At 42.4% G+C, this 27,944-nt stretch overlaps 5 protein-coding genes across 7 annotated transcripts; all 5 read right to left on the reverse strand.

Moving 5' to 3' along the window:
• Window positions 1-11: 11 nt before the first annotated feature.
• On the reverse strand, window positions 12-1,621 carry c9h22orf39 (chromosome 9 C22orf39 homolog). 2 transcript variants are annotated; one of them, XM_028414332.1, is made up of 4 exons: window positions 1,550-1,613; window positions 1,420-1,473; window positions 771-938; window positions 12-667 (listed from the first exon to the last, which is right to left on the reverse strand). In XM_028414332.1, exons 2-4 carry the CDS (start codon window positions 1,450-1,452, stop codon window positions 536-538), a joined length of 333 nt encoding a protein of 110 aa, XP_028270133.1. In that variant the 5' UTR covers window positions 1,453-1,473; window positions 1,550-1,613; the 3' UTR covers window positions 12-535. The 2 variants fall into 2 exon arrangements, with proteins under 2 accessions (XP_028270133.1, XP_028270134.1); XM_028414333.1 differs by lacking the exon at window positions 1,420-1,473 and having other exon boundaries at window positions 17-667; window positions 1,550-1,621.
• Window positions 1,622-2,010: 389 nt separating this feature from the next.
• ufd1l (ubiquitin recognition factor in ER associated degradation 1) lies at window positions 2,011-6,312 on the reverse strand. The gene is made up of 12 exons (XM_028414204.1): window positions 6,166-6,312; window positions 5,803-5,935; window positions 4,146-4,178; window positions 3,937-4,058; window positions 3,697-3,827; window positions 3,540-3,612; window positions 3,386-3,454; window positions 3,234-3,302; window positions 3,110-3,160; window positions 2,934-3,022; window positions 2,644-2,728; window positions 2,011-2,541 (listed from the first exon to the last, which is right to left on the reverse strand). Exons 1-12 carry the CDS (start codon window positions 6,166-6,168, stop codon window positions 2,467-2,469), a joined length of 933 nt encoding a protein of 310 aa, XP_028270005.1. The 5' UTR covers window positions 6,169-6,312; the 3' UTR covers window positions 2,011-2,466.
• A 163-nt stretch (window positions 6,313-6,475) lies between these two features.
• dhx37 (DEAH (Asp-Glu-Ala-His) box polypeptide 37) lies at window positions 6,476-13,439 on the reverse strand. The gene is made up of 27 exons (XM_028415200.1): window positions 13,303-13,439; window positions 13,005-13,110; window positions 12,738-12,907; window positions 12,458-12,570; window positions 12,014-12,380; window positions 11,782-11,930; window positions 11,577-11,669; window positions 11,384-11,480; window positions 11,172-11,285; window positions 10,875-11,091; window positions 10,673-10,771; window positions 10,526-10,596; window positions 10,302-10,437; window positions 10,130-10,206; window positions 9,810-10,042; window positions 9,620-9,731; window positions 9,427-9,533; window positions 9,079-9,267; window positions 8,797-8,921; window positions 8,457-8,573; window positions 8,202-8,374; window positions 8,003-8,117; window positions 7,770-7,907; window positions 7,596-7,690; window positions 7,318-7,391; window positions 7,132-7,229; window positions 6,476-7,040 (listed from the first exon to the last, which is right to left on the reverse strand). The coding sequence occupies exons 2-27, from the start codon at window positions 13,102-13,104 to the stop codon at window positions 6,937-6,939; spliced, it is 3,483 nt and encodes a 1,160-aa protein (XP_028271001.1). The 5' UTR covers window positions 13,105-13,110; window positions 13,303-13,439; the 3' UTR covers window positions 6,476-6,936.
• A 355-nt stretch (window positions 13,440-13,794) lies between these two features.
• gp1bb (glycoprotein Ib platelet subunit beta) lies at window positions 13,795-15,077 on the reverse strand. Its single transcript, XM_028414078.1, has 2 exons — window positions 14,838-15,077; window positions 13,795-14,750 (listed from the first exon to the last, which is right to left on the reverse strand). Exon 2 carries the CDS (start codon window positions 14,736-14,738, stop codon window positions 14,118-14,120), a length of 621 nt encoding a protein of 206 aa, XP_028269879.1. The 5' UTR covers window positions 14,739-14,750; window positions 14,838-15,077; the 3' UTR covers window positions 13,795-14,117.
• Window positions 15,078-15,566: 489 nt separating this feature from the next.
• On the reverse strand, window positions 15,567-27,926 carry septin5a (septin 5a). 2 transcript variants are annotated; one of them, XM_028414077.1, is made up of 12 exons: window positions 27,784-27,926; window positions 27,621-27,634; window positions 18,792-18,882; window positions 18,476-18,562; window positions 18,141-18,264; window positions 17,894-18,028; window positions 17,705-17,822; window positions 17,515-17,616; window positions 17,176-17,272; window positions 16,960-17,095; window positions 16,740-16,842; window positions 16,522-16,584 (listed from the first exon to the last, which is right to left on the reverse strand). In XM_028414077.1, the coding sequence occupies exons 1-12, from the start codon at window positions 27,827-27,829 to the stop codon at window positions 16,522-16,524; spliced, it is 1,116 nt and encodes a 371-aa protein (XP_028269878.1). In that variant the 5' UTR covers window positions 27,830-27,926. The 2 variants fall into 2 exon arrangements, with proteins under 2 accessions (XP_028269877.1, XP_028269878.1); XM_028414076.1 differs by lacking the exons at window positions 27,621-27,634; window positions 27,784-27,926 and adding an exon at window positions 20,332-20,406 and having other exon boundaries at window positions 15,567-16,584.
• Window positions 27,927-27,944: the final 18 nt, after the last annotated feature.

The raw sequence follows: 27,944 nt of genomic DNA on the forward strand, positions 1-27,944 counted from the left end.
CAATTGGTTATTAAATGATAAAGCCACAATTAATTCCAGAAAACTGCTACACACTGTGTTTAATAGGGCATTAAACAGTATACTAAGTATGAAAATGTTTATGGTGAGTGGTTTAGTTTCCTGTTGCTGCCAGTGTGTACAAACATCTGATGGAGCTTCAGGTTCAAATTTAATCCACATCAAAACAAAGCACAGCAAATCCCTTATTGGTTCACTTATAACTTATATAATCCTGAAATGAGATCATTCTTTCAATGTCATTTGCAGAGAGTGCAGTCAACCTTACATGTCAACATTACACAAGCTTTAGAGAATTAATAATTTACGATACAGCACCGTCTGCACAGTGTTCTTCCTGTGATTCCTTGGTTGAATAAACATTGTCATCCTCCTCATTGACCACTAGATGCTGCCACTACTGTTTAAGCAGCACTTTGAATACCACCTGTGAGTAGTAACCGATGTCTCCAGCATGTGGCTCTACCAGATGTCATGACCGTAAAGGGAAACAGTATATTCATGGAGCAGAGATAGGTCAGGAGTCCTGGGGCTTTTCCTGGTTCAGGGGCATATGCCAGTCTCTAGGTGGTTCCTGTCTCAGTTGCCAAACTGGGGTGAAGTTTTTCTGTTCTGCCACACGGTTCCTCTCACTCTTCTGTAATGCCTCCTGCAACACAGAAACAAATAGCAACCTTTAGGAAATGTAAGCAGCTTGGAAAATATCCCAAATGTCACACTTCTTTAAACATAGTGATTTTCTGCAGGTGCACCTTGGCCTCTGGGCTCCTGTGCATCTCCCACTGTTTGCAGTTATTGTGGTCCTCGTTCCACTGCTGACAGCTAGGCATGGCACCATATGTGTAGTAGTGGTGAAAACGATTCCTCAGACTTTTACAATGTCTGAACTCAGTCCAATAATCTTCACACACCCGTGGTGGCTGTATGGACAAAGGCAAGAAATAATGAACTGTCACACTCGATCAAATTAAATTCTGACTTCTGGGCAGAAATTGCTATAATTAAGTAAAATGACCTCCAAAATAACTAATGTGGAAATAAAAACAAGATTAAATAACTGTGTTTTGAGGCTTCAGAAGAAAAAGGTTGGTATTAATTCTGCTATATTACTATGAATCTTCTATTAAGAGGACATTTTAAAAACACTTTAACACATTGACCAATTGACTGACAGCGCCTCCTTACGATTGTACTAAACTAGACCCCACTTTGCTCAGTAGCTATCTGGCGTTAGACTTTTTGCTTTTACGCATAGTTTTTGAATTTAGCTTTTATTGCACTTAATTTCGTTTTAGAGTAAAATGTGAATAACAATTACAAACTGACACCTTACTGTCCTTTTTGTCTAACATTGCTAACTGCTAGCTAAGGCTTTAGTATTTAGCAACAATGGCTACCCACCTTGCTAACTACTTCATTGAAATTTCGCATCATTCATTGTTTGACATTACTCTCCTAAACAAGACAAAGGAAATGAAAGTAGGGCATTCCAATAATGCGATCATTTAGAGTAAAACGGTTGATTAATTACCCTCCACCTTGATTCTTCTGGCCGGTCCATTGCTAGCTGCGCTAGCTTCAACAGGAACTAGCACTTCCGGGGCGAAGTCTTTTCACAACAAACGTGCTTTTACTTTGAAAATACGCACAATTGATCGACATCAAAAACCCCACATTCAGTCTGATTCACAACTTATTAAATCTCTGTAATTGATACGATTTTATGATTTTATATTTTTATATATTGTGGTATCCATCATGTAGTGTAGTGTAAAAACATTACTGGTTTTCCATACTACAACACTTCTATCTATGATATATCTACACAAACATGTCTATCTCAAGTGAAGTGAGCTCATAATCCATTTTTTATCTGGTGTTTTGTTTATATATGACAAAAATAATGTGCTGCAATTCATTCAACATAATACTTTATTTGTCTATAAATAAACCAGGGAAAAATAAATGGGATGAAATAATTCCTCTCTGGAATTATTTTTAAAAAAACATTTTTAATTAAACACAAAAGTATTATTGCTCCCATTTGTTTATAAAAACAATGGGGTTCTGATAACAGCATACTTAAATTTGTAGAAATACAACCAAAATGGAAAACATGGGCTGTTCAAAAGTCAAAAGAAATTCAAATCTGATATAATAACAACAATAATTCACACATTACTCTTTGTGATATAACTCATTCTGACTGGCTCAAATCAGCCACCCTGCTTAACTTTGTAAATGCCAGATTTTAACTGTGACAGTATTTTAGCGTCTTTATAAACTGTCAGAGTTTAATTTCCATGATCCAAAGTCAACAGCTAAACTCCCATTTCAAAAGGGACAGAAACACCAAACCCCAATGCATCTAAAGAACAGTTTTTATGTTTTGTTTTTTTTTCTTTGCTGCTGAAGGGAAAAAACAGTTTTCTGTGTTTATTTTCATTGTTAAGGCTTTCTGCCCTTCTTCCGTAGTGACTGTCCCTGTCCGGAGAAGGCAATGAATCTGTTCATGGCTTCATCCTGAGAAAAATTAAGAGAATGTTACAGTCGTAAAATTATAGCATGAAGGAATTCATTAAGAGAAATAAACAGGGTTATATATGAAATGTTCACATTACTTACATCGTCTACAATTCTTCTGGGCTGTGGTCTGGAGTTTCTGATGAAGGTGATCCTGCCAATTTTGAACTCATAGTTGGGAATGCCTCTGTATAAAAGATAAGACACCATCAAACAAATGCTCTCTGTCAGCAGAGCAGTTTCGTAACTACTCCTACTCCATCTTCAGTTGCAATTGGGAAATCATGTCTGCCTCCACTCAGCCCACCATCTAGCCTTTGAAAATCTATTTTTTAACTGGTGTCATACAAAATAGCAAAGTAGTAGTAGTTTTAAAACAACTAGTATTTCACCTTTTGATGTCACTTGGGCCGAGAGGGGCTGGGCTGGGCTCAATCCCTTTTGTTTTACCATCCAATCGATTGCCAGAGCCGGTGAAAGCCTGAACAGACGAGAAAAAAAACAATACACAGTATCAGTAATCCTGTAGACAATAATCTGTCTCTAATCTACAGCCATATGTACTCACTCTGAATCCTGTGTCCATGTCAGCATAACTGCTAGGATCTCCTTCCTCCTCCTGTGGAGAAATGACCTTTACCACATTGTACTGAACATAAAATGCACCAGCACCTTCATGGTTGTGTTCTTACTGTAGGTTCCTCCTGGTGCTGAGGTCGTCGTTCGGGCTCTTTATAACCCAGAGGAGCATCAAAATCCACCTGAGAAGCAGAGTCACGGTGACTACAAGTAGTGAAGAATGCAGCAGAATATTTGGTTGTGACAATAATGTTAAAACTCTTACATTCATATCACACTCGATGATTGATACTGCTTTATCCGGTTTGGTCTCCATTACTCGCAGCTCATAAATCTGAAACAATCACATACATTGTTAACAAAGGAACAAAACATAAAAACAATCACATTAATGTCTTAGTATTCACAAACTAATTCACCTTTTCATTGTAGTTGATAGCGATGACATCTCCAGTTGTCAAGCATGCAAAGTTTCTCAATGCGTTCTCCAGTCTGTCATAAATTTATAACATCAGTTAAAACACAAAATGTGAAGAGAGGTAGGTCAAGTTATTGCTCCCTGCGGATGTTTCTTACACAGCCTTGGGGTTTGTAATGTCCAAGAAATCTGGGCTCTGAGGCTGGAACTTTGAGTAGGTGGCCACCATGAGGTTAACACTTTCCACTTGGACCAGACCTCCTTCCTCCAGCAGGAGATTCTGCATCATCTGCAGCACACATTCATATAATAACACATACATAATATGGTTTTATACTTTACTTATGTAGAGTTTTACAGTTGTAGGTAGTTCACATTAATTCTCTACTGTTTCTCACCCAGTGTGGCAAGTAACAGATTCCTTCATCTGCTACAAACTCCAGAACACCACAGTGTGTCATTCTGTCTGAGTTCTTGTTGGTCAGCTTGAACAGCATTGGATAGGTAATGTTGAGCCTGCCTGTAAAGAAGATAGCAGAAAAAGGATAAGAATCACGGAGAGCACAAACAGAACATATAAAATGAAGAGGTAATTTATGTAACTTACTGAGCTGGTCAAGAGCTGAAGGCGGCATTATTACTGAAAAAGAAAACAATAGTTACAGACATAAGTATCATATATTTTCATTAAGCTTTCTGTTTATAAAGCATCTGCATTTCTGAGATTAAGAATTAAGAATACCTTTATTAGTCCCACAATGGGGAAATTGCGTAGATATTTATAGTATAGTATTTATAGTATGAAATTCTCCACATTGAAAAATATTTTAAAAAGCATCTGCTAAAACCTCAATGACAGGGTTCTTGACTAAAGTCTGAGACTGCACCTAAAGATTTTAGTTGATTTATTTATTATTAATTATAATTATCTCTTGTCAGCGTAAAGTTTAGACAGCAAACTAGAGGAAACGACAGCTGCAAGACTGCAAAGGACTAACTACACTTATTAGGTTTAAGAATAATTAAACTCTTGTTCTTCTCTTCTTTCTTCTTCTTATTCTTCCATACGTTTTTTGGCGTATCTTCAGCATACATTGACCGATTTCAGCCATTCAACTATCAAAATGTTCATCTCACAGAGGACATGCAGGGTCAACTTCAAGTTGCTTTCAAAAAATTATAATTTTTCAAATATTAAGCAATTTCTGCATCATTTTTAACATGGGAGTCTATGGAGGAGCCTTCAAAACCACCTTCATCTTGTAACTTGTTCCACATGCTTTCAGCTACAGAAACTGTTCAAGCATCATTCTGTTCAGCTCTTCGAGGGCTTTTAAACTTGTATTCTGATTTGTTCAAATATGTTTCCATTTTAGTCTTAAAAGGTTCATTCGATGCTGCTCTATCAAACTTGTATTCAGAATTTTCTAATTCCGAATCGTTTCCGCACACCAGGCTCTCAAAGTTGGAGGGGTTTTTGAGGTTTAACATTAGTGTGTATTGCACGGAATGATCAAAGGCAGAGTAGATGATGTCATCACTCAGAGTGGAGAGAGGCTGAGGAGATGCCTAAAAAAATCTCTCTAACCTGCGCTGGGATAACTGGGATAGTCGTTTCGCTTTCTGATGGTGTGACTCTTAAAACTGAACACCAAACCGTTTTGCCTTTATAGCCAGCTGTTCGACAAAAAGCTGGCTATAAAGCTATAAAGCTGTTGGACAAAAAGAGAAGTTGTTCAGAGGGTGCACCCCCCCCATTAAAATACATGGGATCTGCCTGTGATCTGTGAGAGGAGTAAAAGAAGAATCACACAGGTGTCTTAATTAGGCAAGCAGGGCTGTTACCATGGTGACAGGCTGACACAAAGAGGCATACAAAGCAGCCATATTTGTAGTCTTTATCACACTTTAAGCATTATATCTGTCATATTGATCATCCTTCGGCTGTATACTACTTTTCCACGTTCAAATCACACAGCCTGTGCTTCTTATAATCTCATGGTATTATTTCACCCTCAGACCTTTCATATGGTATATTCACAGGCTATTCTTTAAGGTCATGACTTCATACTGTTCTTGTCTTCAGCTGTTTCTTTTTCATATCTTCCTAATATTCAAAGATTTTCTACTTACTACTTAAAATTCTTAACCGTGTTTAAGCTAATTAAATTCAGATTCCAGATTCTCCAGCAATTCAGAGCAATCCTTCACATCAGCATTCAAAGCAATGCAATCAATGAACACTGTCTTAGAATAAGACTCACTTTTGCCTCCTTTCTCCACGTCGGACCGGTCGTTGGGTCCTGCCAGCATGGACACCGAGTAGCAGCGGTACTGAGTGGAGAAGCGGTTTTGAAAGCCCCGGGCCATCGGGTGGTCGAATACATGAAAGGAAAACTGTGGAACCAGAAAACATGATCTATTACTATGATACACGTATACTTTTCTTATTTTAGCGTGAAGTGGTAACGCCGCCGCGTGACTTTAAATCCATCGTGACAGGGCATCTTTCTGCTCCGCTGTCGTTCTGTTGTTGTTAGCCGCTGGCTAACTAAAACCGCTCCAAATACGATGAATTTGGAAACAAAATGACCGTCACCGGTGATCAAAGGCTGGGCTTTACTTACCATGTTCACAGTTTAGGCCTTTGGTTGTCAAAGGGTTGAAATTAAACTATTTGTTTTAGTTTTCTTTTATGAAAAAACACATAGGTGCTGCGGATTCGCTGTGTTGTCTTCCGCTTCGTCCGGAAGTACACAAGCTGACGGAAGGAAGTGACGACATAGAAGATATACTGACCAATCACAACAGTCCTTTAAAACACTGTTTTAAAGGACAGTTTTTACTTACTTTTACGTTTATTTAAGAAAACTCTTAAATTGTTACATATATTTGATGACATTAGCTTTCACTAAAGCCAAGTTGGGTTTCCCTAAATTAAAACATTATGTCACAATCCTACAGTGACTGATTTTCTGCTGTTTCTGGAACATGTTCATCACCAAAAGCTATTTTCACAGGTTGCTAAGCTATTGTGTAACATAAGGATTTTTACACTTTTTTTTAACCTCAGTTGACACAAAGCATATAAAACACACATAAATCCTTTTCACAGCCACAGCCTTTATAAGTCTTATGAAGACCAAATCAGACATACAGTAACAACAGCAGCACACCGATAACAAGTTAAAATTGTTAAAGATATTTAAATCATATATTTTCTGTCTGAAAATATCTTTACATGTAATACAAACAGAGCATAAAATACAAAAACTGATATAAGGCAGTGTTGTGATTATGTAATGTAACTTTATATAACCAAAAGACTGAAGAAGCCCTGGAGTGGGTTTGCTGGATGTTAAGGTCAGTGTTAAGTCTCTGGTCAAAAGTCCATGGTGTTACTCCTGTGTTTCTGATGACAGCCTTTCAGTGGGAGGCCAGCTTTTAGCTACTTCCTGGTGTAAGGATTCAGGTAACCACTGGCAGTATGCAGACAACAGGACTGTAGGAGGACAGAAAGTAATTATAAACAATAAAATAAGATATGAAGACTTGTCCGAAATAAGAAGAAAGAAATTACATTAAATACTCACATTTTGCATCAGTCTTCCAGACAGAGAGCAGTGCATCCCTGCAGTCAACCCTCTTTGACACCAAAGGTCCCAGTAAAGCCTCCGTCCTGGGCTGCAACCTAAAACAGTAAAGACACATAAGTAAGAAAAAAGTTAAACTTTGAAATATAATGTGTGAAACAACAAAAGCAACAAGTGTCAACTTACTTTGCCCATGTTTTCAGCATGATGGATGGGTTTGAGAGAAGGTGGCGACAGTGTTTCTTTAGATTTGGACAAACCTGTTTAAAGGAGATACATTTTTTAGGTTTGGTCAAGCACAGACATCATTTGTTGAGCTTTTGCACATATTTCCAGGTTTGATGGAGGTCTTTATACTTCATGAGTAATCTGCAGTTGAGCCCACAGTGACTAAAAGTAACAGGAATATAAAAAAAACTCAGACAGTGCTTAGAGTTCAGAGTATTAATGGAAAGAGGACAAACCTGTCCCTCTAGAAGAAACCTGGCAAAGTGTTTGTAGCGCTCCAGGCCATCTGGATACTCCATCTCCACTGCAGGCAGCTGCCAACCCACACGGACTGCAGGACAGACACAGAAATGACTACACTGTAAGCTGAGACACCATCCAGCACAGGTGCTCCACTGTAGAATACTTACAGAAGGTGCTTGAACGGCAACACCTGACAGTGCCTGTGGAAGAACAGAACCACGGTCCTGGTGACTCCTGAGGAGGGCCGAAGTGACAGTACTGAGGCAGCAGCTTGGGCACCCACTCTGCTTCCACCGCTGAAACACCTGACACAGAGACAGAAGACGCATTTCACCTGGTGATCAGCCTGCAACTCTGCCCTCAATAAGATAGAAATGTGACTTGTCAACAGGCTTATTACCTCTCATGTACATCTTGGAGGTCTCCATGATCTCTTGGTAGACGACAAACTCTGGCAGCGTTTTAAAAAGTGCAGAGTTGGGATGAATGAACACCGGGTCATCCATAAGAGGGGTCTGAGTAAAAACAGATAAAAGCAAAGAGATGAAGACAAGTATGTTCTCCTAAATCACAACCACAGCACCTTATGAGCAACTTACCTTGTATCCATTCTTCCATTTTGGATCCAGTATGTCTTCTGCCTGCACCCGCCTTGCAAGATGGTCTCCCAGTCCGGCAAGAACAATCTGCCGCAGGCAAACCACCTGGTGCTCTGTTGGCGGATTCATCTTAGGATCCACAAATACTCCCTCCTCTGGACACACAGAGTTCACTGAGGAGGAAGAAGAATAGATTTCAGTTGGGTTTATGCAGCAGACCTGTGCGAGACTGTGTTTTGTTTTCTTTTAGTGTACCTGCATTGGTAAGTTGTCCACGGAGCCTTCTGATCTCCACCATGGCTTTATACCGGAGTCCGTTGTCCTCACAAAACTTGGGAGTGCAGCGAGCAAATTCACAAGCACCAACAGCACCTGCAGTCACACGTACACAGAATTATGAGATACTTATCACAGCCAGCTGCAAAGACCTGTATGCAACACAATCAAGATTGAGTCAGTGTGACCACAAAATTCTGCTCTATCCAAGAATATGGACCCTGGTTTTAGAGCCATATTATGGGGGCGTTATAGGTCACCTCACAAGAGACCATTTTACAATCTGTTGCACAGTACTGTCCACAAAAAGTGAGCTTACCCAGCATGACCATGAGGTCCCCCAGCATGAGTGAGGCTCCTTGCCCAGCCCACAACCTCCTCATTTGGGTCAACCTAGCTCGACGCTGGATGAGTTTGGTGCTCTCGTTGTCATTTTGTGCAGGTCTGTGAAGAGTCAAACAGAAGTCGCACTGAGCTTCAAAATCTGTGTAAATTTATGCACTCCTGAAGCATCAGCATCAATTTTAATTTCTTTCGTCCACAGTAACTGATATTTCTTCAAACACAAGTCATTAGAAAGAGAGAGAGAGCCTGTCCTCACCTGTCGAGGTCTTCAAAAATCTCCCGGACCGTCATGGCTGCCACCACAGCAATGGCATATGGCAGGCAGTCCTGTTGCTTTCCTAGTGCTAACATTTTAGCGTAACGCGGTGAGACTGGAAAAGAAGCCATTGCTCTGCCCAGAGGGGTGATGGGACTGCTCAGGCTCGCTCGCTGCATCTCTTTCACACTGATGAATAAATTGGATAAAAGCTTTTAATAAAGAAAAATATAAATCAGCTTCTAAGGAGGATCTAAAAATGGCTAATATTATCTTTGGGCTTCAAATAATAAACCAAAGATTTTAACCAATAAAGCCAGAGACATGAAGAGAAGCACAGACAGTTACCTTCCAGCGCGAGGCGGCTCCTTCAGAGCTCCCAACGAGATTAATAACTGCTCTGCTGCCACAAGAGCCTCTGCAGAGGGTGTCGTAGGGAAAGGAAAATTCACTACCTGCACAAACAAAAAAAGAGGAGCTTGTTTATTAGCTATGTTTTATTATCTGGTGCAAAATTATAGATCCTTATTTTCCTACTGACCTTCTCTATGTTGAGGTCCTTCATCTGTAAAACCAGGTCCTCCACAGGCCTGCGAGTGATCTCTGCCTCCGAGAACAAACTGAAGTCTCCAAACACTGCAGACGAGTATAACCTGCAGAAAAAGGGATACACAACTCAGCAAAAATCCTCCTCAAGTCTTTAGAGTGTTGCAGAGTTTAACTGCTCTGACCTGTAGCAGTGTCCCGGCTCTGTTCGCCCAGCTCTACCAGCCCTCTGATTGGCTGAGGCTTGTGAGGTCCACGTGACTTTGAAGGACGACACTCCGGTCACTCTGTCGTAGAAACGTTTCTTAACTCGCCCACAGTCGACCACGTACTTGATTCCAGGGATGGTCAGAGACGTCTCGGCCACATTGGTGGCTACAACACAGAGACGAGTTCCTGGTGGAGAAGGCCTGAACACCTGCAGCAAAGGACACAGAAGTTGAAACCTAAATTAATCAACTGTATTATGCTGCATATTGTTTTCACTTCTGTGTCAGTTTGGTACCTTTGCCTGCTGCTCAGGAGCCAACAGAGAGTAAAGTGGGAGCACATAGAGAGGAATTGACGGGTCAGCCTTCTCCTCTACAGAGATAAAACACACAGCCGAATGTTTAAAGGTGCTCATCTGAAACACTTCCCCTGGGAAACAAAAGGATTATTTATCTGGAATGGCTTGCCTGTATCGGCAGTATCATCTCCCAGATCGAGGTCTGAGTCCCCGTCCTCCTCATCTCCAATCCCTGCTTCTCTGTCTTCATCTCCTTCATCCACCGGCAGGGCGGAGTAGTTATCCAAGTTGATTCGGGGCAGAGACTGAACATAGAATAACCAGACTTAAAACACACAAAAGGTCGTTCAGGGCATCCAGTTCTTAGTGGCGTTTTAATGAAAGTCGACTTACAACAGTCTTCTTCTGTTTGGCCTTCTTAAACTTCCTCATCCCCTCCGAAGTTTCTAATTCCTCATCTTCAGCTGGACACAAAAGCAAGTAAATACACAACAGCTGTGCTCAAAGATTTACCAACACATGAGAAGGCTGCACACTCACCAGCAGTTCTGTTTCCTTTCCTGAAGGGGAAGGCATTTCTCAGTTTTCTACAAAGAGTGTGAACCTCAGCCTGACCAGTCAGAAACACTAGGATACCACCTGAAAGACATAGACAAGGCGTCACAGAGGTGTGTGAAGGTTAATCTCTCCTGTTGACTTTAACAGTATTTAGTTCTGAGCAAACACAAATAGGTTAAAGTACCAGGAGGCAGCATGCGGTGGATTTTGCAGGTCTTGTGAAAGGCCTCTCCGGTGTAATCCTCCAGCGGGGTGCGTTTGTTAAAATGTATAGTGACCGGGAACTGACGAGCATCCACCTTGATAACAGGTGGAGGCGTTCGGAACAGCTTCTGGTTATCTGTGAAGTCCTCGACCCGTAGAGTAGCTGACATGATCAGCAGCTTCATAGGCATGCCTTTCTACAGAGGGATGGCGGGAGCAGGTTAATGAAGCAGAAAGAGTTACAAAAACTTCTGAAAACAGAGGTTAAATCTCTTACCTTGTTTCTGAGCGGGACTATGCGAGATAGTAATCCGATGAGTATGTCTGTGTAGACGCTCCTTTCATGAGCTTCATCTATGATGATCGCGCTGTACCTCTGCAGCAGAAAATCCTGCAACACAAGACAAAGAGAAAAAAAACCTGATATAAAAATGAAAGACAAAATAATTCTACAGCTAAACTTGCCTCAGTAGAAAGTCAGGATGATACCTTCTGAATCTCTTTCAGCAGCACACCGTCTGTCATGAACTTAATCTTTGTGTCACTCGTCACGTTCCCTTCATATCGGATCTGGTATGAGACCACCCTGAACACAAACAGTGCCCTTATCAGCCCAAAGAAACTGAACACCTTGTTGCTCTTTATCTTAAAGAACTTGAATATGTGAATAAATGTTTCTTACTGTGTGGGCAGATTCATTTCTTTGGCCACTCTGTGAGACATGCTGACAGCTGCTACTCTCCTCGGCTCTGTGATACCAATGATCCCGCTGCCGCTGGAGGGAAAAGGAGCAGAATTTACAATAAAATAAACATCTGCATGAGCTTTCTCTTACATTATATTCAGTGAAACATTGAAGGACAGCACAGTGAAGCAGATAAAACTACCTGGCGTAGCCGGCCTCATACAGGAATTGAGGCACTTGAGTTGTCTTTCCACTCCCCGTCTCTCCACAGATGACGACACAGGGGTTTTCTCTCACTGCCTCCATGATGACCTGCTCCTCTGCCAGGACGGGCAGCTTCAGACGAGCCTCCTACAGCAGCAGATTAAATACACTTACATCAAACACATCTTTCTAAAGTAATAACTGTATCCAGATGTGTTAAACTCACACACCTGTATTTCTGGTGATCTGTCAACAGGGATGAAGATGGCTGGCTCTGCCGGCTCCCGTTTTTTAACTTTATCTTGATCTGAAGTCATCTTCTCATTCTGTTTAACTTGTTCTGATGTCTTCTTATCTTCCTTTACTTCCTGTGTGTTTTCTGTCTCTTGACAGGAAGAAGGGGTTTGTTTAGGTTCACTCATCTCATTTTCCTCTTCCTCCTCCTCCTCCTCATCAGATGATGTATCCAGATCACTACTGTCTTCTGCCTTCTGTTCATCTTCATCTTCTTCTTCTTCCCATTTTCTCTTCCTGTTTGCTCCACTCAAACTGCTGATCTTTGGACCCGATTCTCCGTCTTGTGCTTCATCTGATGACCTAGAAACAGTGAAAACCTCTTACTTTGTATTTTCCACTAAGCCACTGCTTCTTTACACTGTGTGTGATGCCCTTACTGTTTAGTCTGGTAAAGTTTGTCTCCAGTTCCCAGTTTGGATGTTGTGTACAGCAACTTAAGCTCAGACTCTGGAAGCTGCACCTCAGCTAGTTTGGTCAGGATGTCTGCTCTCTGGACAGAAGAGAAGCAAACATGTTAGGTGGAACTCATTCAGTCTTTGTGGCAAAATAAGCCACCACACATTCTCTATAATGAAGCTTATTTTTGTAAATGTCTTATATATAACCTATAAATAAAAATAGTTTTGGCACTAACATGCAGTACAAGCAATCTCTCACCTGTGCTTTCTTCTCCTTGCGCTCCAGGACTTTCTGTAGCTCCTTCCTCTGCTTCTTTGTGAGTGGCTTTTTAGTGGAACTAGGTGGCAAGGTGGATTTCTTCTTCTTTGCTTTGTTGGCTGGGAGAACTAAAGCATTGCTCTCATCTACACCTTTCAGTTTGTCCCCATCTGATCAAAACAGAGGGAGAGAAGTAGGACTAAAACATGTCTGAAATAAAGTGCCAATAGAAACAGCATTTTATGGACTCATCACATGAGATATTACCTTGCAATTCAACCACAACCTCTGTCTTCTCATCTGCTGGTTGTTGTGAGTCACTTTGTTGTCTTCCTTTCCAGTTGTATTTCTTTCTTAGTCTCCCCATTTTAAACTGAAAGCCGGAAATCAATGAATATTTACACACATCATATCTGATTATTTGTAGCCTGAGACAGACCCAGAAAAACCAGACACTTTGCTCAACGATGTAGCCCCGAGCTAACAAGCTAACATTATCAGTACGATAAACAAATCACTATTTTTACATTAAAATAAATATCTATGATTAACACCAACTACAAACCTGTTGCTATTTAAAATGGAAGAAACCGGAATTTGCGATTTAAACACCTGAAACGAGTAAAACTACAGTTCTGCACAAATCTCACGTGTAAACATTTGCGTGTCCTTCGGTTTAAACTGTCCGCCGCTGAAACGTGGACATCGTAGAAAGGTTCCGCTACGGAATAACACAACCCAGGTGCCATTGAAATGTTTATTATTGATAATTTATTGACCAGTGTGTTTCATCAGTATGTTTCATATGTTGTAAAATGTATAACCAAGCAATCATGACTAAATTTACGTTACTAATGGTATTTGCAAATTATGTGATTATTTCTCAGTTCAAATGTCTTTATAAAATTACTACTCTTATTATTTAATAGGTGAAATGAAACACAATTACCGTACAATGCAACTTCATTTTAATTAAACCATTTGTTTGTGTTATTGTTTTAAAGAAACACAATTCAGTTCAGAAAACCAAACAAACAAATAATCATAACTTGTGTCTTTTCTGTAACAAATTGCACATTATATCTAATAGAAAACTGCAAAATACAGAATCTGGAATTTATTGAAATATAGGCTACTGCAATTTATAAAATTGCTATAAAGCAAACAGACAGGATATATTTTCTTTGCAGACATCCATTAAATGACGCATCCACGGAGGCAAAACAGGGCTTGGGCTTCTTAAATTCAACAATTTTAATTTAATATATCAGTTTGTTTCTTAATCAAAAACTGTCATTTGTCACTTGAACTAAAAAAATTATATTTGCAGATATTTTCCCTGAAGTGTGCAAATGAGGACCAGCTCCTCACAGCTTCTCGTCAGATGGCGCTGTCCTTTAAAGGCATGTGTTCACTGTCCCTTCGACCCTCCCCAGCAGTGAAGCTCTCCTCTGTGGTTCTTCTCGCCTCCTTTGACAGTTTCTCGAACCTCCTCAGGAAAATGATGAGAGCCACCAGCAGAGCCGCCTGCACCACCACAAATACAAACAGACACACTTGCGAGGCTAAAGCCAGGTTACAGTACCAGTAGTGGCAGGTCTCCAGCACCTCCTCCTCAGTCAAATACACCACCAGACGCCCTCTCAGCCCTGGGGGGGAGCTGCAGTTTACCCCCAGGTGAGACGAGAGACTGGTGGGCTGACTCAACAGCCACGCTCGCAGGTAAAGGACACCGCAGTCACAAACCCAAGGGTTACCGTGAAGGGAGACAGAGTGGAGGGTCAGGTCATCCAAGAGCCCGTTAGGGAGGGTGGTCAGCAGGTTGTTGTGTAGATGGAGCTCAGTGGTCCCTGCAGGAAAACTGGTGGGCAGCAAGGAGGAGGTGAAAGACCTGCTGCTGCAATCCACCCGACTGCCATGACAGGAGCAAAGGTGGGGGCATGCTGACGATGTTTGACCTCCAAACACAAGGAGCAGACCCAGGAGCAGAAGCCCCTTCATGGTGACCGATGGCTGGAGAGAAGACAAGAGGAGAGAAGATCCCTGACAGAGTGTTTTGATCTCAGTAAAGAAATGAAGTCAGAGTCTGAGGACAGTTACCTTCTGTGCTGCGTGTCTTCAGGAGCTGAAGTTTATTACAGTTGCTCTGAATGAACACTGTGTGCTACTGCCAGCTGGTGCTTACTGATAAAGACTGCTGTCAAAATTATGACGACACACACACACACACACACACACGCCTGTGCACACGCATGCGAATTACATGCACATTGTTAATTCTCAAACCTACAATTTGAAATGTTTTTCTATTATTTGTAATTATTAAGAATGTTGATATAATAGAAAACAGGCATGATGACATGGTTTATTTTGATATTGTACTTAAATATCAGTCTGATATAATTGTAATTGACTACTTCAATATTTTGCTACTACTACATCTCAGAGGGGGGGGGGGGGGGGTGTTGTCATTTTACGCCACTGCATTTAATTATTTTAGTTACAGCTAATTAAATGACACCAAATATAAAGAATGACAGTGTTTTATGTTATAATAGGATTTAAAAGTAGTTTAATATATCCTTATTGTTGCTGCAATTACCAAAAAGTGCAGATATTTCTGTCATCATTGTTTCTGTTTGCATATTCCTCCTCTGCACTGCTGCATGCAGAGGAAGGCTGCCTGCAGGAGATAAATATGAATCAGCAGATAAGGTCCCTGCAGCATCCCTGACTTGGCTGTTTGAGGGACTCTGTGGAAGTGACGCAGGACGGTTTCCTCCATTATCTTCAGAGAAACAACGCTGAGGCCGGACTGACGAGAAAAACAAGAGTTTATTTGTCACACCTTTGTAAATGGGACACAGGCTGAGCTCACAGCCTTCAGGCAAAATATGTACAGTTCATCAGCATCAGGCACACACACACACACACACTCACACACACCTTTAAACAATCACATGTAGGTTGCACGACTTCAATGGCTCACTTTCAAGGAGAGAAATTCAAAACAGGAGCTTGTATGTATTTTTGCTCCCCGTTATTGATTTTACTTTTTCCTGTAGCGGCAACAAAGCGGACTGTAGGTCATGATGCATTTAATACAAGCACAGGGCATCGGCTATAAAGCAGTAAAAATAGGCGCTCAGCGGATATGAGTAATGGCAGCATGCTTGCACATGCACCCTGTACCCTCTCATTATGTCAGAGACTCTCCATTCACAGTAAGCCACTGGCAATAAGTGCATTTTCAGCTCAGGAGAGGATTTCTGACTGACTGTAGGTTAAAAAAAAAAAGAAAAAAGAATCAGAGCAGGAGTTGGATTTTATATAGGAAAAGTCACTGTGGCTCCTTTATAAGGGCAAATATAAGGGTTTAATGGACGGATATCAAAGAAAATGTCATGAAATATACACTCACACACTCAAACACGCATAGAAACAATATCCATGTTCAAAACATCACCAACAACCGTTACAAAAGCACACACCCTGACATTATATCCAAAAAGTTTAGCATCGCATTTATAAATTAGATACACTGAGGAGTTATTTAAATTACACATTTATATCATATGTGTTAAGACCACAGCGAGGGGCTCAAAATGGGCAACCGAGTAAGAGAAAAAAAAAACCTCCAGACAAACTATACAAAGCACCAAACGGAAGATAAATGTACAGCCAGAGGCGCCACTAACATCTTATATCCTAGTCTGAAGCTCTCACTGTCCTTCTGGGGAGAAGCAGCAGGTGGCGCTGCAGCACAGCTTGGCGCTGAGAGACGTCACTGGTCTTTGTCATGCATCTGCTGCTGCATCTTGTTCAGCATCTCCTGCATCCTCTTGAGCTGCAGCGGAGAGGAGAGAGGAAGGTTTGAATTACCACCAATCCTCTAATTCAACAGTTATTGATTTCTTATTTTTCTCTCTTATCTTATCTTAAGTAATACCATACCACCTATGTGTTGTCCTGTATTGTTATTATAAAAAAGCTCATTTGTACCTCCTCGTCTTTCATCTTGATTAACTTCTCAGTTTCCACATCTGGAGTGGACAGCGGCAGGATGGGGATGGGGCTCTCCATACGGTTATCCTGAGCCAGTTTACTGAGACACACACACAAATCAGGAAATCAGCACTGATATCTGTAAACATCACCAAATATCCAGGTGTTTTACTGAGCATTTACAGCTTCTCACGGTGTCACATTCAGCGTCACATACCTGGTCATCTCCTGTATGCACTGAGCTCTGTAGTTTTCGTAGTGGACGTCGCAGGTTACGTCTTTAAGGTCGTGCATGTGCGAACGGATCAGCATGTTCCTCAGTTTGACAAAGTCACAGTGTGACTGGTTTTCCACTGGGAAAAGATGTACCGTGTAAAAAATGAATGAATAATCCATTAATGCTGATGACAGCAGATCACACAGATGAACCTACCTTCAACAATCCCCCAGGGGTACAGCCTGCCTCTCACTCTTTGCCCTCGAGCCTCCACCACTGTATTACTGCCAATCACAGCGAACGGGGTGCACTCCTGCACACAGACACACAAGGACCGGATGCTTTTTAACCCCTCTCTGCCAACAAACACTGATTTAGCATGCTCGTAAACACACTTACAAAGAGCAATTCCAGAGGAGCCTGACTGTTAGGTGTTGAGCCAGGAACAGACTTTTTGCTGCTTATATTTCCTTCCATGCATTCATGCAGAGGTTTAGGAGGCAGTTTCATCAAAAGTCTACATGTTCAGTTTAATGTGCAGTAAAACAGACTCACCTTCAGCTCTTTATCAAGTTGTTTAAACTCCTCGTCCTCATCAGAGTCACACTCAGGGAACTGATACACTTTGATTCCAAACTTGTCTATTTCCTCTCGTATCTATAAAAGCAGACACACACATGAATATGTGGATCAGAACGCTGCCGGCATCTCGATTTCAGCATGGAGCTGCAGTTCTTAAACTCACTCTGTCTTTAAGCTTTTTTATCTCATTGGGTGTGAGGCAGTCGGCTTTTGCAATGAGAGGAATAATGTTCACTTTTTCATGTAGAGCCTTCATGAACTCCACATCCACCGGACGCAGCCTGTGGAGGAAACAGAAGTTCATCAACATCTGTGGTTCTGTTCAGGTGTGTGTGTGTGTGTGTGTGATTACCCATGTCCAAATGGAGGGATGAAATAGAGGCAGCAGTGGACTCTGTTGTCCTGGATGTTCTTTCTGTTCAGGCCGCTCTCATCTCTGAAGTATTGCTCAAACTGCTGATCAATGTAGTCTGTGATCGGCTTCCAACTAAGACGCACACACACACACACACACACACACACACACACACACACAGGCATATTAGCAGCTCTTCCAGCAGCAGGTTAAATCAGACAGTCGTCAGATCGTCTCCGCTCACCACTCGTTGTTGTTGACGGCGTCTCCAAATCCTGGTGTGTCTACGATGGTTAGCTTGAGCTTGACTCCTTTCTCCTCGATGTCTACAGTATGCTTGATGATCTCCACAGTTTGATTAATGCGCTCTGCAAAGCAGAGGAAACCAGACAGGGTCATTCAACATGTCCTGACCTTCTTCAACAAAATATTTGGGACAGTTACTAAAGTTGTGAGACACAGTCACATAAGTACAGATTAGGAATCGACTACTCACAGCCCAGCATTCAACATAAACAGTGTACTGAATGTCCTTCAGGATTGGGTGATCATGTCTGATGGATGATGCTGCAGACTCACCCTCAGCGTTCAGTAGCTTCCTGTCCTTGTAGAGGTCTGTGAGGAACAGGCTGTTGACCAGAGTGGATTTTCCCATACCGGACTCTCCTGCAGCACACAGACACACACACACACACAGAGAAACCTTTACAATGTGTGTGTAAAGATATAAACTAAACCTGAACTAACTTTTTAATGAAGGTTATTAAGCTGTTGACGAGGTGTTAACTTTTAAATGATGTAAGTATAATATTTGGTCCACAATATAAAATATGTTAGAAACACTTTCTTCCAAATTTGCCATGAAGTTCATCAGTGTATCACTACAAACACACACCTGCCACCATCAGTGTGAAGTCGAAGCCTTTCTTCACAGACTTCCTGTGGACCTGGTTGGGCAGAGTTGCAAAGCCCACATACTGTTTTTCCTGAAAAAAGGAAAACAGGTGTTTAGTGCTTATTCAGGATTTCCCAGAACTGATGATCTACAGAATTATCAATATTTACTGTAACTGTTGAGAACCAGTGCTCTCATGAACACCGGTGTACAGACACAAAGTGTGTGTGAAGTATGAATTTTTACATCAAGTCAGAGGGCCGATGGTTCCTGACTTTATCTCCACAGCAGACCTTGAAATGTATGTTTGATATTTGACATCAAGGAGCTCTTCTGTACACTGTACACTGTACACTGTGGGCTTAAAATTAAAATACATGTGATGTGTGGATGCAGCATGTTTGTCACTTCCACATTTTACTGACCTTTGTCTGACTCAATAAAGTTCAGGCTTCATATGTGTGAAAATGTCACATCAATACAGTATTGTTGGAGTTTAGACCGTTGGTCAATCAAAATTAAAGATCTGAGAAAATCAATTCAGTCACGAGGAGGTCAGGAGACCAAATATGACTTCACTGAAGCAGAAAGAAAGTTCACAAGTTAGCAGGAGGCTCCATGAAGGTTCTATTAGCTCCAACATGAAGGCTTTTACTTGTGCTCCACTTGATTATGTTTATGTTTGTTGGTACTATCATCAAGACAAAAACTGCTTCAGTATAACCAGAAAAAAATGTTATTTATTAAATGTTATTCAAGCACTTAGACCAGCTATCTCTCGCTCAAACCAGTGACAAAACAGTCAGACCCTAAATAAGTGTGAGAGAGTTCAGAGGATTTTTAATGTGAAGACAAAATGGATGCAGCAGCAGCAATAAAAATTACCACAACAGACAGACGGCGTCTATAACACAGAAAATCTACAACTGCATGGAAAAACACGTGCGCAACATTCCTCTGAGAGCAGCTGAGAATAACCACCGCCTCAGACTTTCCACTAAAACACAAAGAGAACCACAGGATACCAGTCTCTGACTGTGCTGGACAGTAGCTGTCCGTCCGGCTGCATCTGGCAGAGCGTCATCTTTACCCTGCTGAGCTGCATGTCATGTGTAGATAGAAAAACACATTCAGACAGACAGAAGCCACATTCAACAGACCTGAAAAGCTCTTTTTCACTGTGCACACACTCAAGCCAAGCACACAGTCAGCGTCCTCATACGCTGTCATAACTTGTCATCGGCATTTCCGACAGCCCCCTCGGGTGAGGATCACATCATTAAAAACACACACACAAAAACCCACAGTGTAATTAGACACCAAAGAGCCAGAGGTGTCAGAATGAGGAAAACAGCAGATAAATCAAGGAGTAATCTGAGCAGTAAATCTGACACTGTGTGAAATATCTGATCTCAAACACAGAAAAGCAGAGATAACAGTGAAACCATGCTGGCAGAGAGTCAGCAGGTGTGAGGACTTCCTGTTTTTGCCTTCTTCCTATCTCTTTACGCTCTTTTGGCACACAGATGCAGCTCTTTACCTTCTGTCTGGCCGTTCTCACTCGTGGGCACAGCAGCCGTTCCACCAGTTTTTCCTGCAGCATGATGGCATCCATCCTAAACCGCTCCAACACTGACGGACCGAAATAGCCACAAGACTCAGAAAGTTGGAAAAACAGCCCAGCAGAGAGTGAGGAAAAAAGCGTAAAACTCCTCTGTGCCCCTCAAACGTGTTCCTCCTCCTTCTCTTTATTCCCTTTTCTTTATTTCCCTCTTTCCTCTGCCCTACGGCAGCCTAACGCTCCCTGTTCAGACAGGTATGGAGGAATTCTCACTGAGAGAGAGAGGGAGAGGGAGGGAAACAGAGTAAGAGAGAGGTGGCAATTTGAGGGAGGAAACAAGGGAGGGATGCAAGAAGCGAAGGTCTAAAAGAAACTCATTCATTCAGCCTGACTCCCTCCCCCAGCTCAGACGGTTGAAAAATAAACTCCTACACTGAGAGAAATGACCACCGGAGAGGGGGAACGGACATACAGGAAGTTTGGATGTCTCACTTTGTTCATCTGAAGGAGCCTGTTTGAACTCGACAGTGACAAAAGCTGCAGTGTAAACAAAAGAAAAAGACACAAACACTGCAGGTACACGCAGGCCTGTGGAATGTCAGACTGTCAAGTGTATTAATGTGTCAATCAAAATGTTCAGGGAATGTGTGTGTGCCCTAAACATGACTGAGTAATTCTGTTTTTAATTGAGCATTTAAGTGTTAGGAGCAGTCATGAGAAAGAAAAGCAATTTTGGGGAGGGGGTGTGAGAGGAGCACAGAATACTTGACTAGCCTGTTAGATGACAAACATATTTGCATGATATGAACATCACTTTTATAGACTTTCAGTGAGGCGTGCGCATCTCAAACACCCTGTGTAACCTCAATCAGCTGCTTCTTAGCAGAGTATGTTAAGGTTAAGGCGACCGGTGTTGTGGCTTCATGAGTGATCTCAATGCTCTCGTCTCTTTTCAAGAAAGAACACGTACTCTATGTATCTATGCTGCCGCAATGCCATCCTCTGTGTGTGTGTAGGTGAATGAGGTACGTTTCATGGCAAAGGTTGGAATTTATTCCAGATGTGCGAGCATACGATGGGTGTGTCCGACTCATACATGATGTGGGCAGCAGAGCTCTTACTGAAATGCTCTTTGAAATAAAACAAGACTTTTTCCCTTTTTTTCCCTCCAGAGCCGGCACACCCGGTCGTGATGCCACGTACAGGATACGACAGCCCACAACTCCACACCACAGGAGGGAGACAGAGGACCACAAAGTGGAGGGTTTGAGCTTTTCGATGTCTCTTGGACAGAAGAAGGTTTCTCAGCTGGTGTGATGCTAACGCCACAGAGCAGAGCAGTGTGTTGTTTAGGTCATGGTAGACAGAGATGTCAGTGTGTGTGTGTGTGTTTAGTGGGAGAGAAGAAAGGAACAGATGTCAAGAAATGGTCTTACAATAGCCCCGTGGCGAAACCTCCCCCTTATTGTCAGCCTTTCTCATTGGCCAGCTGTCCCTTCTCTCTCTCTCTCTCTCTCTCTCTCTCACACACACACAAAGTCTCTTAGTCACACTTTTATTGTCACTTTCAAATTTGATCATGGTGACAACCCGAGTGCATGGTGCTTTTTTTTGCTTGGTTGTTATGAACTCTACTGCTAAATTTGGACATAGAGCTGTGCATCACTTTGGCCTGAGGAGAATGAGTTTCCACCACTTTGAACCAGACAGTAAAGAATGATCCAAACAGTGGAAACACTACAACGAGGGACAAACTGGTCTGCAGGCAGTCTGTCCGTCCACCTTGCTACTTGTTTTCAAGTACAACAACTGTACTATCCAGTTAGAAGAAGTGTGTGAGATGTCGGAGAAACAGACCGGCCTCTAACTTTGTGCCTCTTTTCTGTCATGTCACCAAAGCGACGAGGAGGTGACTTCTTAAGCTCTTTGTAAGTAGGACGGTTTGGCAGAGGCAGAGATCCAGAGATCAGCCACTCAGTCAGCAGGCAGCACTCCACTGCTTCCTCTCAGTCATACAAAGACGTGGCCTTTAAGGAAGCAAATCACAAAGGGCCACAGCAGTCAACTGCACACTGCCAGGACACACACAGATACAGACACACATCTAATACAGCACACACTCTGCCGAAGACTTTCAAGGAGGAGAAGCAGCACACAGCGATACCACACCACAGCAGAGACACAGTTTGTCTGCAGAGGACTTTGAAATGTGAAGAACACTTGAGTATCAGCATTAACTCTTCACACAGCTGGTAGTCAAGATACACATGACACATCAGGGCAACAACAGAAATGTGTGCAGATACTTTTCACTTCTGCTCAGATCAGTTGAAAATGCGCTGTCCGTGTAATCATGGTGATAACCAGGCTTTAAACCCTGCGTGTGTGTGGAGCCAGACGGCCTGGGATGCAGCAGTGAGGAGCGCTGACCTTTACCGATGACTTCTCTGCATCTCCCAGTGTCCTGCTGACACTTTAACACCATTAACCCCGAATGCTTCCGCTAAATTGTTGCTGGCCGACCGGATGGTGGACCCGTAAGTGAAGCACAGAGGGAGATGAGGGGGGGAGAGAGAGGAGGTGAGGGAGACAGAGAGGAAGGGGATGGGTGGGTGAGAAAAACAACATAAAAATGCACCCCCCCATACCCCCCCACTCTTTCCTATGTTTTGTCTCCATGGAGACAGAGAGGCCTGCATGCACTTGGCTCTTTAACATGCTAATCTGACAGCATGTAATTGCTCAGGCAGCAATGAAATTGCTTCACTGAAGGACACTAGCTCATCGTTGCACAGTTTCAGCATCTGCCAAGGCTCTTATAGAAGAATGGCCCTCACCTTATATGGTTAAAACTTTGTGCGAAACAACACAGGAACTCCTCATACGTACAGAGTTTACTTTCTGTCAACAGATCCAGTGTAAAGACCGAAACCAACAACTGTCATCTGTGTCGTAACATGGCTGCACCACTGAGGTCCAAAACATATTAAAACACATCAATCATCAAACGCCATCCTGCTGCTGTAAATCGCCCCAAACATGTCAGATGTGTATTAATCCGCAGACAAAAATAGTCCCACATAAATTCATCATTTATTCATATATAGGTAACTTTTCCTGCTTCCAAATGATTGAGTGTGTTTTGGGATTATATCAAATTATCAGATTATTGTTTGAGTGCATTCAATATCTTTAAACAGTGGTCAGAGCAGCTGGATTATTTTTGTGTGTGTCATGACTTAAAATCTACACACTCCCTTCAACAACATCACTGATACAGATGCATTTAATCTAACGTTTATTTATTACTTTTCACCAGTGTGGAGTTTAAAGTCTCAAAGTGTCCAAAACCATATAAAACATGATCATCTACAGCGGAATTATACAACTGTAATTTGGATAATTTTGCCATTTATTACACTGAGGAAAGTTATGAAATAATCTCTTCATTCATTTCATTAGATTACTGCTCAAACTCCTGATCCCTATTGCCAAAGAATTTATAATCCAGGTCGACCAAATACTTAAAAAGATTTTTTCCCCCAAAGAGACTCTCTATGTGGGTCAGCCTGCAGTCGCTCTCCAAAAAGCTTTCAAACACACAGAGCTGAGGCAAAATGAGTGTTAGAGAAGGGAGCTGTCTCAGGTATAACACACACACACACACACTTCACTGGCATTACATGCATGTTTGCAGCCTGACAAAATGAAAATATGTGCACATGAAAACACACTGCAGGGCAAAAACTCCTTCAACACCTGAACAAGAACAAAAGCGATCACTGTCAGTGAGAGCAGGCAGAGGCAGACGCTGCAGGAGCGTACATGCAGGTGGGTTCCACGCCATTTACACGGACTGAGACTGTATTAAATGGCCTTTACAAAAACATAAAAACATGAAACATGATCCCAAAAGTTTCCCTATAGTTTGTCTGATGTTATTAAAAAAAACACAACTTGTGCAGAATAAATTCCACCTACAAAAGAATCGCAAATATGTTCACATGCAAGAAAGGTGGGCTGAACAGTGTGTTTTATATTTGCCTCTGCAGATTAGAAGATGTGACTTCTGTACGTTAATTGTTAGATGGGGTCAGTCCCCAAATTAGAAAATTTGAATTTCACCAACGCACACTGTTCTAACTGATGCAACGTTCAGGGACTTCACTGGTATTACACATTTAGTTTGCATGGTCCGTGACGGAATGAGCTGTGTGCACAGTGTCTGATGACGAGAGGGAGCAGCTTACAGAGGCACTGGTCACTCGCCAACTAGGGAATTTTATACACACATGTTGGCAGGACTGGCCTACATTCTAGTCAAGATAGAAACTGAAAATGTGAATCCACCGTTTATAAAATGATTGAAAGGACTTTTATATCCAGTAGTTCAGTGGTGAGCACGGCGAAGTGTCGGGACAATCTGACCCAAAACTGTGCTGCAGACAGAGGATGAGGAGGTCTCATGTGTGTCTATTAAATATAAAAGCTAAAACTAGAGCCATCAGGTAGCTTAGCTTAAACACAGAGACTGAAGCCGACTCTGAGTTGAACCCACCTCTCCATACCTTTGTAACTCACACAGTCTGATATCTGTTGCACACAAAAACCAGTCAAAATGTTATAGTCTGCCATTTTACTCTGGGTTATGCTTTTATTGGCTATGAACAGTTGCCAGGCAACAGGCTCAGGGCCAACACACATTTTGGCAGATTTCCACAATAAAACAGGATTGTTGTCCCTGTGCTTCACATAGATAGGAGGTTTTAGGGACATAAGTGTTTAAATCAAACTAAGCAAAAACACTGAGACACATGAAGTGATCAGAGAAGCAGTTCAAAACTTCCTGAATCAGCCCCTCACTTCTTCTCTTTTCTGCTGACAAGCCAGAACTGCAGGGGGTTCAAATCCCTTCTTTTAATACCGCACCCAACCCCCAGAGACACGGCTGCTCCTGCACTGCAGCTGGTCCTCACAGGGAGCCAGAGAGCGTCCCATCTGTGGCAGCGAGAGAGAGAGAGCGAGAGAGTGTGTGTGTGTTTACAGACAGAAGGAGTAAGTGAGACAATGGGGAGTGAAGAAGTAGGAGCAGTATCTGGATGTGAAGTGACACACATGCACATCTGTTCATTGCTTCAGGCAGGAATCAGTGTGTCATGTGACCTGTCACACCCCCCCCCCCCTCCCAAAAAAGGTAAAACAACAGGAATGGTGACATTTTAACAGTGTTTGAAATAACCTGTGTAACAAACAGATGGGAACACAGGGTGGCTGGAGTCTAACCCAGCCAGCACTGGCCAAGAAACATGCAGACCTCGGACAGGTCAGCAGTCTACTGCAGGGCGAACAACAACCAGTCACACACTCACACACCTACAGTCCACAGAAAGGCCCCAAGCAGGCTTGAACCAGGAACCTTCCACCCTTCCAGGTACCTCACAAAGATTTAACCACCCTACTCTGTGGTGAATATGTGCTGGAGAGAGATGAAAAATAAAACATGAAAATTATAAGAGGCTTCTTCTTTTTTTTTTTTTTAAGTTGGTTCTTACTATGTGGATTTGTGGCCACTCGAGCTGCTGTAACTAATTTCTTTAGGTTCCTGCAGTTTAATGATATCATCACAGAGGCATGTCGCTCTGTCGAGGTGACATAATGTCCCAGCTAACTGCTGATAAAACTGTGATTTTGTGGCTCTAATCTGTAGAAAAATATATTCATAGAATATCCACCCACACAGAGAGTAGTCACTGCACGGGATTGTGGGTAGGTCAGATGGCGTCGTCTGTGCTCCTTCATATCAGAGAAGTGATGAAAACAGATTCTTTTTTTCTTTTTTTTAAAACGACGGACGTTTCCTGGCAACACTGTGCGAGAAGTGAGGAAGTGTTTATGACGTGAGTGGTGGAAGTGAGGGAGACGTGGAAAGAGGAGGCAGGGAGAGTGTTCTGAAAATATTGATTCAGGATTGATTATCAGTTTTGATACTTTCAGCGGTTATGATCTCAGCATTAAGTCAGTCAAACCTCCTCCTCCTCCTCCTCCTCCTCCTCCTCCGCAGCCTGGACAGTCCAGAATGAGAAATGTTTCTTAAAGTGTTCGACAGGGTCGGATGCAGCGGAGGATGTGGGAGTGAGGAGTGAACGGCAGACACACTGTGTAGTAGAGGAGGGTGAATATTTGTAGGAGGAGAGCACCAGTTGCTTTGATTGCATCGATATGATAAATATGAAGAAGAAAAATTAACTAATTCCCACAAAGTAAGTCCAAAGTGTTTAAAATCTTCTTCATTAGAGGAACTTACTATTTTATATACTTTACTATACGATAATGTAGATTCTCTCCAGTGTTTATATACTTTGAAGCTGCACACCTCCTTTATTTTACATTTACAACAGTTGCACGTACTCTTTATTTACTTTCTATTTAAAATCAATGACACCTTCTTTTATGCTGATACATGATTCACCAGCACCATCTTCAGTTTGCAAAACTAACACCTCTCTGAAGCTTCATGATGGACCTATAGCAGTATTATTCCACACAATTATATGGATTATTCCTAAAATATTCATATTGATTATTCAGGCTATTATTACCCCTCCTTATATAAAAATAAACATATCCACCATCAGCTTTCCTCATGGTGGAATGGTGGTTGATGGTGGATGCTGTTTGGAATCTATTAATACAAATACTGTCATCAGACACTATATAAAGAGGAAGAGGAAGGAGAAGGAGGAGGAGGAGGAGGAGGAAGGCCCAGGGTCATCAGAGACCCGACCTCCCCTGCAGGCTCATGTGGCAGCAGCTGAACAATGGTCAGGCCAGGAAGGGTTCACTACAGGCAGAGTCGTGCTGATGCATCGTTAACAGATTGGTCAGTCCATCCGTCCAATCAGTGACAGATAATCGCTAATAATTCTGCAGGAGAGGATGGAGAGGATGGGGAGGAGAGGAGAGGAGAGGATGCTGCCGTGTGGGTACCATGTCGGCTGCTCGCCTCTCGTGGCGCCGGCCTGCTCCACATACGCGTCTAAAAATGTAACCTAACCCCCCTCCGTCTGTCAGCGTGCTGATCAGAGCCTGTGATGGCACGGCTGCCCTCAGAGCATCGTGCGTTTATACATCGATCATAACAAGGGAAAATGCGAGGTTTAAGAAGCGCTGCTGCACGCATGTGGTCCTGTGCGTGGCTATATTCTGACAGTGCTCTTTATTTTATATGCACATAATAACACATAAACACATACAAAGCCGCTTCCTACCTCTGTGCTGTCCTCTGTTGGTCATTACGGGATGGATGTGGAGGAGGCGCAGGTGCAGGGATGCAGAGCGACGCCCAGGGAGACACAAGCATGAAGCGATCATTGATCCTCACCAAAAAAAAAACACACCGCTGGAAATGAAAACATCCAGAATCCTGCTCACCTGTTTTAACGGGGATCCGGCTTTTGTACCTGATGTTGGACGTCATGTTCACCGCTCTCCTCCCTCGATTTCACCGAAGCGACGGCACACAGAAAGCGGCCCCCTCTCCCTATTCTCGCCTCCAAACCCAGGACAGACGGCAGGAGGGCGGGCCTGGGCTG

The sequence above is a fragment of the Parambassis ranga genome, chromosome 9 (genome assembly GCF_900634625.1).
Source record: "Parambassis ranga chromosome 9, fParRan2.1, whole genome shotgun sequence".
In the NCBI taxonomy this organism is placed as follows: Eukaryota; Metazoa; Chordata; class Actinopteri; family Ambassidae; genus Parambassis; species Parambassis ranga.